Source organism: Canis lupus, chromosome 2 (assembly GCF_003254725.2).
Source record: "Canis lupus dingo isolate Sandy chromosome 2, ASM325472v2, whole genome shotgun sequence".
NCBI classification, from domain to species: domain Eukaryota; kingdom Metazoa; phylum Chordata; class Mammalia; order Carnivora; family Canidae; genus Canis; species Canis lupus.
In genome coordinates this window covers 1879841-1894702 of record NC_064244.1, presented here as the reverse complement: position 1 = coordinate 1894702, position 14862 = coordinate 1879841, and the positions used below count along the sequence as shown (strand labels likewise).

The 14862-nt window shown below is 38.1% G+C and overlaps 1 protein-coding gene and 1 long non-coding RNA gene across 30 annotated transcripts in view; one reads left to right on the top strand and one right to left on the bottom strand.

The window, feature by feature from the left end:
* Positions 1 to 14862, top strand: part of CREM (cAMP responsive element modulator) — a 75880-nt gene that overhangs the window by 55385 nt on the left and 5633 nt on the right. For 12 of the 29 annotated variants that reach the window (XM_049099522.1, XM_025478437.3, XM_049099500.1 and 9 more), the window contains 2 exons: positions 9884 to 9919; positions 14056 to 14212. In XM_049099522.1, coding sequence (XP_048955479.1) covers positions 9884 to 9919; positions 14056 to 14212 — 193 coding nt within the window. Of the gene's footprint in view, positions 1 to 4451; positions 4608 to 4638; positions 5328 to 9750; positions 9846 to 9883; positions 9920 to 13543; positions 13962 to 14055; positions 14213 to 14862 lie in introns of those variants that run through there. The other 17 variants (XM_049099525.1, XM_049099504.1, XM_049099506.1 and 14 more) reach the window with 9 other exon arrangements.
* Positions 11506 to 13478, bottom strand: LOC118354146 (uncharacterized). Its single transcript, XR_004814159.2, has 2 exons — positions 13076 to 13478; positions 11506 to 11734 (listed from the first exon to the last, which is right to left on the bottom strand). It is a non-coding gene; the product is annotated as an uncharacterized LOC118354146 (long non-coding RNA).

Below are 14862 nucleotides of genomic sequence, written 5' to 3'. Positions count from 1 at the left end.
GAAGCAGGCTCCATGCACTGGGAGCCCGATGTGGGATTCGATCCCGGGTCTCCAGGATCGCGCCCTGGGCCAAAGGCAGGCGCCAAACCGCTGCGCCACCCAGGGATCCTGGTCTCCTTTTCTATATGCCAGTACCATACTGGTTTGTTATCTCACAGGACAAGGTTCCCATTTTTATCTTAAAAAAAAATTATTTTAGTGGTGATTAGGTTATGTGAACCATTATTCTTCAATATGCATTTAGAATAAATTTGAGTTTCTAAATAATAACAATATAATAATAAAACTCATAATAAGGTTGTATTTAATGTATAGAGTAATTTAAGGGAAACTGAAGCCTTTTTAAAAATTGAGATATAATTGACAGATGATAATTATATTAGTTTCAAGTGTACAATGTAATGATGTGACATTTAAGATGCAGTAAGTGATCACCACAATAAGTCAATAATCTAGATAACATTCACTGCACAGTTAAAAATTGCTTTTTTGTGATGAGAACTTTCAAGATTTACTCTTGCAACTTTCAAACAGACAATACATATTATTCACTATAGCCACCATACTGTACATCACATCCCCTAAACTTGTTTATTTCGTAACTGGAAGTTTGTACCTTTTGATCACTACCCATTTTGCATACTCCCTCCATACCAACCCCTTCATGCCCATCTCAGGCAGCCACCAATCTGTCCTCTGTATCTCTGAGTCCTGGGGGTTTTGTTGTTTTGAAGATTCCACTTGTAGGTATGATCATATGGTATTTGTCTTTTCTCTGACTCACTTCACTTAGCATAATGCCCTCAAGTTCCATCCATGTTGTCATAAATGGCAAGATTTCCTTCTTTTTTATGGTATAATAGTAATTCATTGTGTGTTTGTGTGTGCGTGTATACACACTATATTTTCTTTATCCACTTATCATTCATCACTCAGGCTGCTTCCATATCTTGGCTATTGTACATAATGCTGCAATGAACATGGGGATACGTATATCTTTTCCAATTCCTGTTGCTGGTTTTTTGATAAATACACAGTAGTGTGATTGCTGAATCATTGGGTAGTTCTATTTTTAATTTATTGAGGAACCTCCATACTGTTTGCTATAGTGGCCACACCAATTTACATTCCTATGAAGAGTGTACCAGGCAGAGGAAGATCTGATGTTTTCATAATGTTAAATTGACCTGTTCCAAAGCATAAAGTGTCTCATTTTTTAGATCTTATTTTAACTTTTTTTTAACAGTTTAAAATCTTTTCTCCCTGGAAGTCTTTTATATTGTTAAGTTAGTTCCTAAATGCCTGATGGTTTTTGTTGCTATTATCAATGATACATTTTCTAGTCGTTGCTGCTGTGAAGAAATATTACCGACTGTTTAAAAAGGTTTTTATTTATGAATCTTGCCAAACTGAAATTATTTCTAATAATGTGCCCACTCTTTGTGAATCTATCTGTGATGGTACATGAATGTTTATATCAACCACAAGTTAGGTGTTTGTTTCTTCCCTTCCAATCTTGATTCCTTGTGTTTTCTTTTAATCTTTTCCTTTCCTTTTTTCTCTTTTCCTTAAAATAATGATAGTAGGGGTCCCAATTCTCTGTTACTCACTTTCTATCACCTTCCATCCTGTCATTTTATTTCATTCAAAGATCACAGCGATTCTTTGCAAGTTCTCTGTCCTTATCTCGATTGATCCCTCAGCAGTATTTAACACTGTGAACCTCTGCTTCCTTCACTTCCCATAGTGATACTCTATTCTCATTGGATTTTTCTTCTCTCTCCTATATCTCTTCCAGTCTCCTTGATTGGTCTAATCCTCTCTGATCATGTCTTCAGTGTTAGCTGGTGTTCGTCAATATTGGGTCCTGGGCCTTCTTCCATCTGACTGAGCACTTTCTCCCGGATGACCTCATTCCTGCCCATGGCATCAGTGCACTGTCACCATGCCCCTGACTCCAGCTGGCTACTTACAGGTCCCATGCTCATGGCTCTTTTTTTTTCTGTTTTCTTTTTTTTTTTTTAAGATTTCATTTATTTATTCATGAAAGACACAGAGAGAGAAAGGCAGAGGTATAGGCAGAGGGAGAAGCAGGCTCCAGGCAGGGAGCCTGATGTGGGACTCGATCCTGAGACCACGGATCACGCCCTGAGCCAGGGGCAGGTGCTCAACCACTGAGCCACCCAGGCATCCCTCATGCCCACCTCACTTCTCCTTTTTACCCTATTTCAGTAATGGAGTCCTGTCCAACCTGTTGCTTCAGGCTAGAAACCTGTGTGTCATCCCTTCCTCCACTCAGATAAACCACTCATCCTTCCATTCCTCTCCACTTCTCTTGTCCCAGCCCTTCTTCCAGCTTCCATCTCCTCTACCCTGAAGCTGGTAGTTGTGGAGAAGTTTCCTGATCTTCCTAATCATGCCAGAGGTGGTAGATCCCTTCTTGGTCCAGTTTTTTGAGAATGGTACCTGAAAAGTTCAGGCTCCCTTTCTTCATCCCTCCCAGTGATTCTGGGAGCTACTAATATTTCTTAAAAACAAATGTCTCTGCCTCCAACGTTTTCTTTTTTCCAGTATACTCTCAATTCTGCAGTTCAGAGTGGTATTTCTAAAATTAAAATCTAATCATGTCAGCCTCCTGTTGAATTATTCAGTGAATTCCTGTTATTTGTTACACAAAGTCCAAAATCTTTAACGTGGCCCAAATCTCTGCTTAATCTAGGCCTTGCCTCCTTTACTAGACTTCTCCCTCTCAACTTCTCTCTCTTTTGTGATGCAGCTCTGTGCTGGATTTCTTCATTTCCTGTGATATGCCATGCCCTCTCTTCCTTTCTAGGGCCTCACACTTAGCCATTTGCTTGACAGGAACAGTTATGCCAGTCATTTGTAATATTCATGCTTCCTCTTACATAGTACTTCCTCTAAGAAGCCTTCTCTGATCCTGCAGATCTGGTTTGGATAGCCTACTGTATGTATCTCCTGAGCGCATGTGTAACATGCATAGGCAATAACTTCCGTTTGGATTGGGGATCCTTAGTATCTAGCACAGTCCCTGGCATATGACAAATGTTTAATAAAGCCATTTCTTAAATGAAAGTGAAATGTTCTTCTTCTATGAAAATGTCATTAGTTCTGTGTGCTGGTTGACTGAGTTTATCTGGTCTTTGGAATATATTAAAACTTTTACTAATAGCAGTAGTCGAACAAATAACCAACTTCCCTCTTTCCTTTCCTTTCTCTACCCTTTTTTCACACTAATATTTATTGAACACCTAAGTGCCGATTTAAAACCAATTTGAACTTTCTGAAATTGGTAATAAAATGGACTAGTACTCCTGGACCCAAACCCTTGGGTGTGGCTGGAAGAGGAGTCTGTCATGGAGCCTCTGTTGGGGATTGATGTGTTCGGTTCATCTCCAAATATTCTTACTTGGCCCATTGTCTTCATGTGTTCTGGAGAAGCACATCGACATTATCCACGTAGGGTTAGGGTGACGAAAATGGGCTTTATCAGCCCACTGGTCAAGATAAAAGGCTTCCGTGCCATGTCACTTAATGTTGTGCACTAGATAAGCAAATCATTTCTTTTCCCAGACTGTTATCCTGTTGAACGTGAGCTCATTTATTTTTTTAATCTAACCTTGCCACTGTTAAATTTCCTATACTGATCTAGCTCTTCATGCACTCAACCATCATTAAGTGACCCAGATAACATTTGACATTTAAAAAATTTACGAGTAGTAATTGTGACTTATTTATTAATCTTTTGAAAAATCCCCAAATTCTTTTCAAAGGATTTTAATTTAGTAAAATAATGCATTAGACTGAGACTCATGAAATTGCTGTTTTTGTGGGCCAAAGAGGTCAAATAGCAAATTCCCGTGGTTCAAACTAATATTTATGGAAGAATGCTATGTTCTTGCTACCTTTGGCACAGTGAATTTTTTAAATGTCAGTTTTTATTTCTTCCAAGTGAAATTAGCAAATTCTATGTCACCTTGGGAACAGCTGGATTTTATGGTGCTGCAGCAAATAGTTCAGCAAATAAAACTGTGTTAAGTGAACAAAGGTGGCTGGGTGTTTCTTTCTTGATGAATTTAGAAGTGTCTAAGAAATACATTTCTGTGTATTTCACAATGTTTTTCTGGGCTAACTGTCAGGGTTTTTTTGTTGTTTTAGTCCCCATGTATTTTTTTTCCTCTGATGAGTTATAAAAAATAGTTTATGCCCCCTTTGTTTTTCTAGAAACCTTGGACAAAATAATAATAAAGAAATCAGTTGCTCCATAAAAAACAATTTTAGAACTTAATGCTAAGAAGACATTTATGCCAGAGCCCATCTCAACAAATTCTAGGTAAAATGAGAAACAAGAACATTAATGTGGTTTATTACAGGAAGGGTTTTTATAGGGCTTCGGTTTCATTGAGCTCCTCTGTGACAAAGCAAATTGATGGCCGTGATAGGCTAGTGATGTCATTGTGATGTCAGTTACTCCTACTTATCCTGCACATGCTGGCTAGTTTGGAACACTGTATGTCAACCTGTGATAGGAAAGACAGGACAGTTCTGTATGCAGAAACCCATCATGGCTGTAACCGGAGATGAAACAGGTAAGAATTTTAAAGAGAGATTTACATTAATTCTGAAAATTTTATTTTTTAGTTTAGAAACATTTAGGGACCTCGGAGTGTTTCAAAAAGTATTAATTTTCTAGTAGCTGAGGAGTAAGAAGTTTCTTTTGAAATCTATCTGTACGTCTTCAGCACACTCCAGGAGGGCATCTTAGTGTAGGTGCTTTTCTGCTCGGTGGCCTATCGCTCATTGCTTATCCTGTCTCTCTCAGCTCTGCTTCACTAAACTAAGCGGTCACTGCATCTGCAACTTGTTGCAAGTCCCAAGCAGCTACAGGTTGAACATAACACCCTGTTCAACTTGTAGAAAATTAAGCTTCCGATTGCATGTTGTGTACGAAGGCGCTCGGCTCGGAGACCCGAGAGGCCGGCCCAGCGTGTCGGGGCGCTGGCGTGCCTCCTGTTCTCTTTCCTCCCGTACTCACATGGTCGGTAGCTCAGCTAACCGAGTTCAAAGGGCTGACGTCACCTCATTTCCTGGAACCGCGTTCGGCAGGGAAGTGGGAAAGTTAAACTCCAGGCGAGCTGCACATTGACGTCAGCTCCGAGTCCTGCTGTGATTTAGTCAGTTCCTTATGCTCCGCCGAGGGCGCTGACAGAGTTGGTCGTTAACTAGCTCGCCGCCGCCCCCGTCTGCACGCCTGCTGGCCCCGGGCAGCCCGCGGTTCTCCTAAGCCTTCCGGGAACGTTTCTCCGCAGGTAAGTGCGGGCTGGCTAGCGGGAGCGCTCGGCACACCTGTAACGCCTGGGTGTGCGGGACCCCGCGGCCCTGGCGCGCCTGCGCCTGCGCCTGCGTCTGCGCCTGCGCCTGCGCGGGCAGGTGGGCAGGTGCGCAGGTACGCAGGTGGAGCCCAGCCCCAGCCCCCGCCCCCGCCCCCGTCCCCGTCCCCGTCCCCGTCCCCGTCCCCGTCCCCCGCCTCGCCGCCGCCGCTCGCGCCCCGGGACCCCTGGGCTCTGCGGTGCGCACCCTGGTCGCGCTCGGGGTGCCCTCTGGCGCCCGGCCGGGGAAGTGCTGGCCTCAGAGCTGTCACCCCCCACCCCCACCCCACCCCACCCCACCCCCACCTCCACACCTCCACACCTCCACACCTCCACGTCCCAGGCTCAATTCTTGACCTCTGTCATCAGTGCCCCTTCAGTGCTTTGGTTTTCTTAATTAGGTAACGATTCTGACCTAGTTGCCAACGGCCTGTAGACGGTTGCCTTGTTTTTTTCTGTGGTGTCTAATTTCTAACCAGTTCTGGAGTTGCAGATTGTAAACAGCTTCACCACAGTTTAACTTCTCAGTTAGTTGGGCTAAACCGTTGTCCTACGTGGGAACATTCCACTGATTTGAGCAACTAAAACCAGCATTAAAGCTTTTTGAAAATTATCTCAAACCAGTTTCAGTGAAATTTTAGAGAAACTATAGATTGCAAAAACTCTTAAATGACACGTTTATTGTAAGATACGGATGAACTTAATCTCAAATACTGCATGTCATATAATTGTAGAAGCAAGAGGTATTTGGTGCATGTGTTTCTTTGCTAAAAATTATTAGTTGACTTGTATCTTTATTTACCCACTCTTTAATTCCAAATCTCGCGTCTAATCATAAGAGAAAATTATAACAGAAGATAAAAGATTTGAAAATACACGCTATATTTAAAGATGAAAGCTTAAGGTAAAACTTTGCGTATATTTTTAACCATTGCTTGTAAATGAACATTTTTATACATTCATGTGTACAGAACAAACCTATGCCATCCTTGAAGAGTTGTTTTTTTTTACAGTTTTACCCATAATGCTAATACATGAGTTTCTTCCAAATTAAAATTTTACAAATACTAAAACTAAAAAAAATCTCAAACATTTTCACAAGATCTTATTGTGCTTTGGAAATCATTATTTTTAGAAATCGAATCAGTTTTCACAGAGCCAATTCTGTTTTGAAATGCTGTTTAAAAATGAAAAACACATTTTTTTTTTGAGGAACCCAAAGAGAAAAAAAAGGGGGGGACTTTTTTTTTTAAGGAATAGTAGAGCAGCTTTAGGGACCCACCTTTAGGTTCTCATTTCTGGGCTGCCTGTGTAGATTGGTGAACCAAGTAGACTGCTCTAGACCTAAATCTTTGGCTTACACATTTGATCATGGCCCACATTTTACGTAATGATGCAGTAGACTCTGTGTGTGTGTGTGTGTGTGTGTGTGTGTGTGTACAAAAAACAATTTTAAAAATAATGTTTATCTTGAGGCGCCTGGGTGGCTCAGTCAGTTAAGCATCTGACTCTTGATCTCAGCTCAGGTCTTGATCTGAGGGTCATGAGTTCAAGCCCCGTGATGTTTTGTTTGTTTGTTTGTTTTTTAAGTGCTTATCTTTACATATAGTAGAGATGTAATGTACTTTTCTATTTTTTCTATGACTCATGAAATTGATTTTATGACCCACTAATGGTCAAATGGTCAAACTTAGAGTTTGAAAAACTTGTCTAGACCAAAATCAGGCTCCTAATAATGATTGGTGTGGGAAAAGTTTTTAGGAGTATTTATTTATAGGATCATGGAATAAAATGTAAAAAGTGAATACCTATAGTTTATAGAATTGTATTATGAGACTTTAGAGTATAGTTAAATTTTTGTTAGAAATAATTTTGGACTTTATTCATAAGCTGATTAAGAGCCTCACTCCATATCTTTTAGTCTCTGAGTCTAAAAAACTCTAATATGTTGTATTCAGCCTGGATTTCTGAACTATTAAACATTACAACTTATTCAAATTTGGAAAATAGTATCTTAGTTAATGTTTGATACACGACAGTAAGGATACATTTCACCTTGTGAAAAGAGGGCACTTGAAAAGATTATTGTTGGAGAATTTTCACATAAAAGAAAAGTTTGGATCAGGTGTAACAGCTTCTTAACATTGCTAGAAAAGCAAAGTATAATCATGTTGGAAGTGAAAGTCATTTACCTTAAGTTTTAATAAAACTCCAAATCTGTATGGAAGGTTTACTGAAATTTCCGTTGTGCTATGTTCCCACTATTTTTGAAAAAAATTTCAGTGAAATATTTTTTGGTTCTATTTGTCTATGAATATATTGCCCAATAAAATAATTATGATACTTTGTATTTATGTAAGCTTTAGAATAAAAAAATCGCAGGGTTACAATATAAATACAAATACAAATGTGGTCAGTGGTATCAAAAAAGGATCAAATGGTGAGAGAAGTACATGAAGCAGGTGATAGAGGTTAAAGTTCCAGGTGGGCCTTTCTGAGGAAACTGTATTTAAATACCCAAGGGGAGGGATCCCTGGGTGGCGCAGCGGTTTGGCGCCTGCCTTTGGCCCAGGGCGCGATCCTGGAGACCCAGGATCGAATCCCACATCAGGCTCCCGGTGCATGGAGCCTGCTTCTCCCTCTGCCTGTGTCTCTGCCTCTCTCTCTCTCTCTCTCTGTGACTATCATAAATAAGTAAAAATTAAAAAAAAAAAAAAATTTAAAAAAAAAAAAATAAATAAATAAATACCCAAGGGGAGAAGCACTTTCCAACTATTTTTTCTGATGCACTTAAAGCAAATAATATTATATTCGTCTTTCATATAACAGCGTGGGTCAGAGTGGTAAATAACTCTTCCAAGCTTACAAAGCTAATGAGTGGTGAACCAGTTTGGATCTTCAGACTTCAAGAAAAGACCTTGTCTGATTCTGTTCACACACCATATCACATTGCTCCTCAAAATTCACCTGGTAAATTCATGCTAATGTTAGATGAGTTACCACAGCATACTACATGCTACTTAGAAAACATAGAAAATAAAGTTAGCATCATTTCAAGTAGTCAAAATGGATTTTTTCCCAGAGTGTTTATTATTACTTTCATGGAACAAGAGTATATATTTGCTATTATCTAGAACTTTGAATTTCAATATTTATAATTTCTCATCTTTTATGCCAACTTTCTTTTGACTCTTAAGATTTTCACTTAAACAACTCAGGAAGTTCCCTTAGATGTAACTTAAAAATATGTAACGACTTCGTTTTTTGTGGTCTGTGTGTTATTGTAACAAATTCAGAAATGTTCGGTGCTTTATAGTCATGCTTATGTAGGGTTTCTTTTTCCTGGAAAAAGTAGAGCGTAGAAAAGGGAAAGGTTTTGACAGTGTGAGACACCAAGCAAGCACAAAGCTGATTTTGGGCATAAGGTGCCCCAGTAGCAGTGGAAGGGTGGGAGAGAACCAAAAAAGAAAAGTAATGATGTCAGTAGCTTCTTGGAGCTAGGGAAAAGAAACCCCTGCTTACCAGTACAACTTCAAAGTTAGCTCTGTTGCTTGTACTTAGGTATATTCGTGGTAAGGGACACCTAGTGAAATGACATCTGAAGGTAGGAGCTCCATATATAAAAATGTTTTTATTTGGTTACATGCTCAGTACTATAGAGATCTCAATTAGTAGATAAATAAACAACAAAACACCCACTATTTGAGATGTGGATAAGTTGTTCCACTTCGAAAGCTACTAAGATAGGCATTTGGCTGAGTTTCTTATTTCTTTTTTTTTTTTTAATTTTTAAAATTTATTTATGATAGTCACAGAGAGAGAGAGAGAGGCAGAGACACAGGCAGAGGGAGAAGCAGGCTCCATGCACCGGGAGCCCGACGTGGGACTCGATCCCGGGTCTCCAGGATCTCGCCCTGGGCCAAAGGCAGGCACCAAACCGCTGTGCCACCCAGGGATCCCCTCTTATTTCTTTTTTCATTAGGAAGAAACAAACCTCTTTGATTTGTGAGGCTTTTCAGTGAGTTCTCTCATTACCAGTCTGATGAGACTGTATCGTTTGGTTGCTGGTGATTCTCCACCTTTGAGGTTCTATCCTAAATTATTATAAACCCTGAAAATTCAGGACATTTTATGTTATCTTTTAATAATTTATTCTCTAATGGAATATAATATACTATAAATTTTAAAAGTTTTTATAGCATATTTTTAACAAAATAAACAATAAGAGCCATACATTTCAATCATTCTATTACCCATGTTTGTTAGAAGGGAAAGTCCAGGGGAATATATATTTGTGGATGTTACGTGCCTTTTAACTAATATACAGTATAAGCATAATTTGGAACATTGTCTTTCAGAACTTAAGGAAGGGAAGAGGAAGGGAACTAACATTTGCTGAATGCCTACCATGTGCCAGGCACTGTGCTAGACACTTTGACATACATTACAGGGTTTATTGTGAGTATTAAATGAGATAATGTATCCCCATTTTACAGATGAGGAAACTGAACTTGCCCCAAGTCACATGGCTGGTAAGTGGCAGAGCTGGACTAGAATCCAGACTCCAAATCCCATGCTTTTTCTACTGTACTGTGTTTAAAACTTGTGAAGAGAGGTATGAAGTTTAATGACCAGAATTGAGAGTTCTAGGAATTTTCTTTTTCCATGAAATATTTGATGCTAAACCTAAAAAAAATTTTCATGTCAGGAGGTAGATGATGGGAAATACACTATAATTAGAACTCATCTGCTTCTCAAATGCCAGGCGAGATGACTAGTATCTAAGGGAAGATTAGTAAATAACACCAGTTTGAATAAATACATAGCATCTTGTAAGGGCTTCCCATGTCTTGGTGTTAGAGATTTAAAGACTTAGCTATAATAATAGCTAATAATAGTCTTATAATAATAATAATTCTGCTTATTTTAAACATTCAAATGACAGTGGGCTTGGGCAAAATCCTGGGAAGTTCAAAATTTTCTTCATGGTGTACCTGTAAACCCACCGAGCACTCATCTTATGCCAAATACTGTGCTAGGTTATAGGGGTACCAAGCTAAAAAAAGACACCCTTGACTTGTCTTTAAAGTTTTTGGTGCCTTAGAACAAAATTAGTATCTACGTATCTTTTTCTTATTATCTTTCTTCAGTCACAAGATTGCAGCCCCACTGGAGGCTCATTTATTTTTAGAAATAACATATACAGTGAAATTCTAGAATAAATAATGTGGACACACATTTAGTAGTTAGATGGAACAGGAACTGGCCTTTATAGGCGTACAGGATAAGAATATGTCATCAAAGACTATAAGGTGGTTCTTTGAACTATGATCCTAGGTATCAAGTCTGCTTTAAATTGCCCCTGAATTCACAATATTTGAAACTGAAGCTAACTAAGATAAAAACTTTCTTATCACTTCTTTCAACAACAAAACTTTTTGATGCTTGGATTTTCTCAAAACAAGAGATTCTCTTTGCCCGTATCTTTTTAGTGTATTTACTAATAAGATCATACTTGAATATATGAAATTTATCCATTGACATTTACTCTGTGACCACTAAAGGTGTACATTCACACAGATTCCTTAGGAGATTACAGAAATGTATGTTAGTTCCTACTAATTAGTACTAATTCATATTTCTGTCTTGAACTAATGACCTGCAATCCAATTTTTGTTGAAGGAGATAAATACATAGTATGTCTGAAATATTACAATAAAACCCAATTTATTACCTAACACCCCAGAACTGATATATATCCAAATATTTCAGCCCCTTCCACGATAGCCTTTTAAAATGATATCTTTTTCCTGAGCTATTGCTCAGAATGTTTTAAGAATACTTGTTCTGAATTGCTTTTATTCTTCATGTTGCCAAATTTGGTCCTGTGAGGGTGGTTTCAGCTGAAACCTTTTGGAAACCGGCAAAAGTTTAGAACCATTTCTGGTTGTAAGTCCAATGGATGAACTTTAGTTTTCATCTGTGAAGTTTGCCTGCCCCCCTTTTCTCCTTTTTTAAAAAAGAGTGGATACTCTTAAACTAACTTCTACATGTCCTCTGAGCATTCAGCTCTAACTATAGTACAGAACATAGCCGATGTGCACAAAAGGAGAGAGTATAATGAACTCCTCTATTAGTTTTATTGCACTTTTCTGTGACCAGCATTTGCAAAAGAACAACCCTAGACCAAGGTATGCATCCATGCTGCCTGCAAATGTCCACACAGTGACACATAAACTTCTTATAAACTTCTCATTCGTCACTGGCTATTGTTCCAGTTTTAGAAAGCCTGTGTCGCCTCCAGCTGTCCCATTGTTTCAACCTTTATGATCCCGTAACCTTCTTCCCTGGATGTGGGTAAAGAGAGAAGAGAGAACTATGTTATTCTGTGCTCCATTCTATCTCCTCTGACAATACGATTAAAATATAAAAAATCTTTAGTGGGTTAACAGTTTAAAACTTTTAAAAGTTTTATTCTTAAATATTTCAAAGCCGTAAGATTTCCTATGACATATAATGAATAACTATGTATACAGTATTTTAAATGGTCACAAAAACAAATTTAGGGTTTTTCCCAAGTTCATTATTGATAGAGATTTTGCTGGTGATCATTATATTTATCACAGTTACTATTAATCACCATTGTTTGAAAAATCATATATATATAAAGGAAGGAGCAGTGCAACTTTATAAGTGGTATTTTTGTTAATCTTATGAAGACTTTTCAGGTGCTCTTCCCCCAAAGCCATATTTTAAAAATTTAAAACATTTTTTTCACCTAATTCTTAAGCTCTAAGGGGGAAAAAACCCTGGCATTTACCCAAAAAGGAGCACATAGATCAGTTTTTTATTAACCTTTTAAACTGGTTGGCTATTTTCAGTTGTAATATTTTATGTAAGTGAAAAAAAGTCTTTGTGTCCCCTTTGGGTAAAATTTCAGCTCTTAATGGTTATAATGCATTTTAATGAAATATGGAAGTGATGTGTTTTATATTTTGATTGGCATTGGTTCAGACCAATTTTTGTAGGGTTTGATAACTTTAAAAAAATTTTTTTTTTTAAATTCATAAAAGACACACAGAGAGAGGCAGAGACACAGGCAGAGGGAGAAGCAGGCTCCATGAAGGGAGCCTGATGTGGGACTTGATCCCAGGACCCTGTGATCACGCCCTGGGCCAAAGGCAGATGCTTGAACACTGAGCCACCCTGGCACCCTGGATTTGATAACTTTTGTAAAACCTATTTCTTGCATATAACTTTGAGATAGCATGAATTTTGTAATATCTTGGGGTGTCGGATTAACTCTGGACCATACATTCTCAAAGTTGAAACAGTGATGGTAGAAGCATATTTCATCACTTAAATCCATCTGTCTTTTCTAGGAAGCTATGTTTATTGCAGTAGAAAGGCAAATGTTGAGTATAAATTATGAAATGGGGGACTTTTAGTATTCAGTCTAAATACTAAGTAAATATTAAGTCTGTCGTTTAACTATGAATATACTTTAATTAGAAAAGTTTTTTAATTGAATACTTAGAATGTATTATTATCTCAAGAAACCTACAAGAGGCAGAAATTATCATCCCCCAGATAAACTAGACTTAAGTAGAGCTTTGCTTCTTTGTTTTTTTATTTTGTTTTGGTTTTTAAACTGAAAATACAGCGAGGTAGTATTTCCCTTCCAATACCTCAGTCATCTTCTGGTAGAAGGACTTGTATTTAACGACATCCAGCAACTGTCTCAGGCATGATAATAGGGTACAGGAAAATCTCTTCATCTGGAATATTCAGAGAATGGAAATGTTCTGCTTTTTTTTTTTTAAGATTATATTTATTTATTCATGAGAGATACAGAGAGAGAGGCAGAGACACAGGCAGAGGGAGAATCAGGCTCCATTCAGGGAGCCTGATGTAGAACTTGATCCCGGGACTCCAGGATCATGTCCTGGGTCAAAGGCAGGCGCTCAACCTCTGAGCCACCCGGGCATCCTGGAAATGTTCTGCTTAATTAAAATTTTTGCAGTAGTATGTTAGAGCCAGCTCCCACTGACATGCTAGAGTGATTATTAAATTTTCAGGGTTTTTGTGAGCTGATTGTAAAAAAGAGCCATTATTAAAAATTAAGTATATATAAAGAAATACATATATATTTAACAAGTTATGTTAAAACCAATAAATACTCAAAACTCATCACTTCTCATAATTTTATCTATGCTCTTGAGGTTATTTACCTCTCTTTTATCTGTATGGTGTACTACTTACCATGTATGTCTCCCCATCTCCATATTCTGTGAGGTCACACTGGTAGCTTGAAATTGGCCATGGTGAAAGTATTTACATCATGTGAATTCACAAACAGATCAGGGCTTTTTTCCCCCAGAGAGCAGTTGAAAAGCCTCCCTAATTTAGCCTTTGATAAAAACCTTTCTAAAATGCATTGGGGCATTTTTCTACCTTAACAGTAATAGAGCATGCTGAATATTATTGTTCAAAATGCTGAAGATCTTAGATACCTAAAACTTAAATGCTCAGAATAATCACCTTACACATCAGCAAGGTCACTTCTTATGACATGTAAAAAGAAGTGTGTTATTTCCACATCAATTTTATATAAAAGATCAAGTTGTGAATTGTTTATATAAACTTGTCGCATTTTGTTTCATTGCAGCCGCCACTGGTGACATGCCAACTTACCAGATCCGAGCTCCTACTACTGCATTGCCACAGGGAGTAGTGATGGCTGCCTCGCCAGGAAGTTTGCACAGTCCCCAGCAACTAGCTGAAGAAGCAACACGCAAACGAGAGCTGAGGCTAATGAAAAACAGGTAGGATGTTTCACTGGAAACCAGTAACCGCTTATTGGACACATAACTTATTGCTGTGGGGCTTTTTTAAAAAATCGCTTTTCCCAAGCCATTTCTCCCAAGTTACATGTTCTGTGGCATTTTGGGGTTTGTGCTCTGCATGTAATGGTAATTAGATTGTCTTGTCATCAGACTCCCTATCCCTGAAACCATTTCATCAGAGGAGGCGCTTCCCTATGTGTTGTAAGGGTAATGTCTAAAAGATATTAATTTTTTTAATGATTATGGAAGAGCTTTATTACAAATAAAGATTTATTTTTTACTTGGTATTTACTTTGTGAAGTAAGTGATAAGTTTAATTTTTTAGTGTCTTTATAAGCAAAATGAATTTAACTGTGAGTTAAGAATTTCTAAGTCTTGTAGGGGCACCTGGCTGGCTTAGTCAGTAAAGCATGCAACTCTTGATCTTGGATTCAATGGGGTAGAGTTTACTTAAGTTTAAATAAGTAAGAATTTTCTAAGCCTGTTGTATGTAGTTTGTTTTTATCTATTTTGTGACTTTTTCTATATTATACTGAAATACATACATATTAATTCTGATAAATTTTAGTCAAGTGCAAATACAAAGCAACAGAAAGAAATAAAATTACTTAGAGCCCCATAACTTAGAG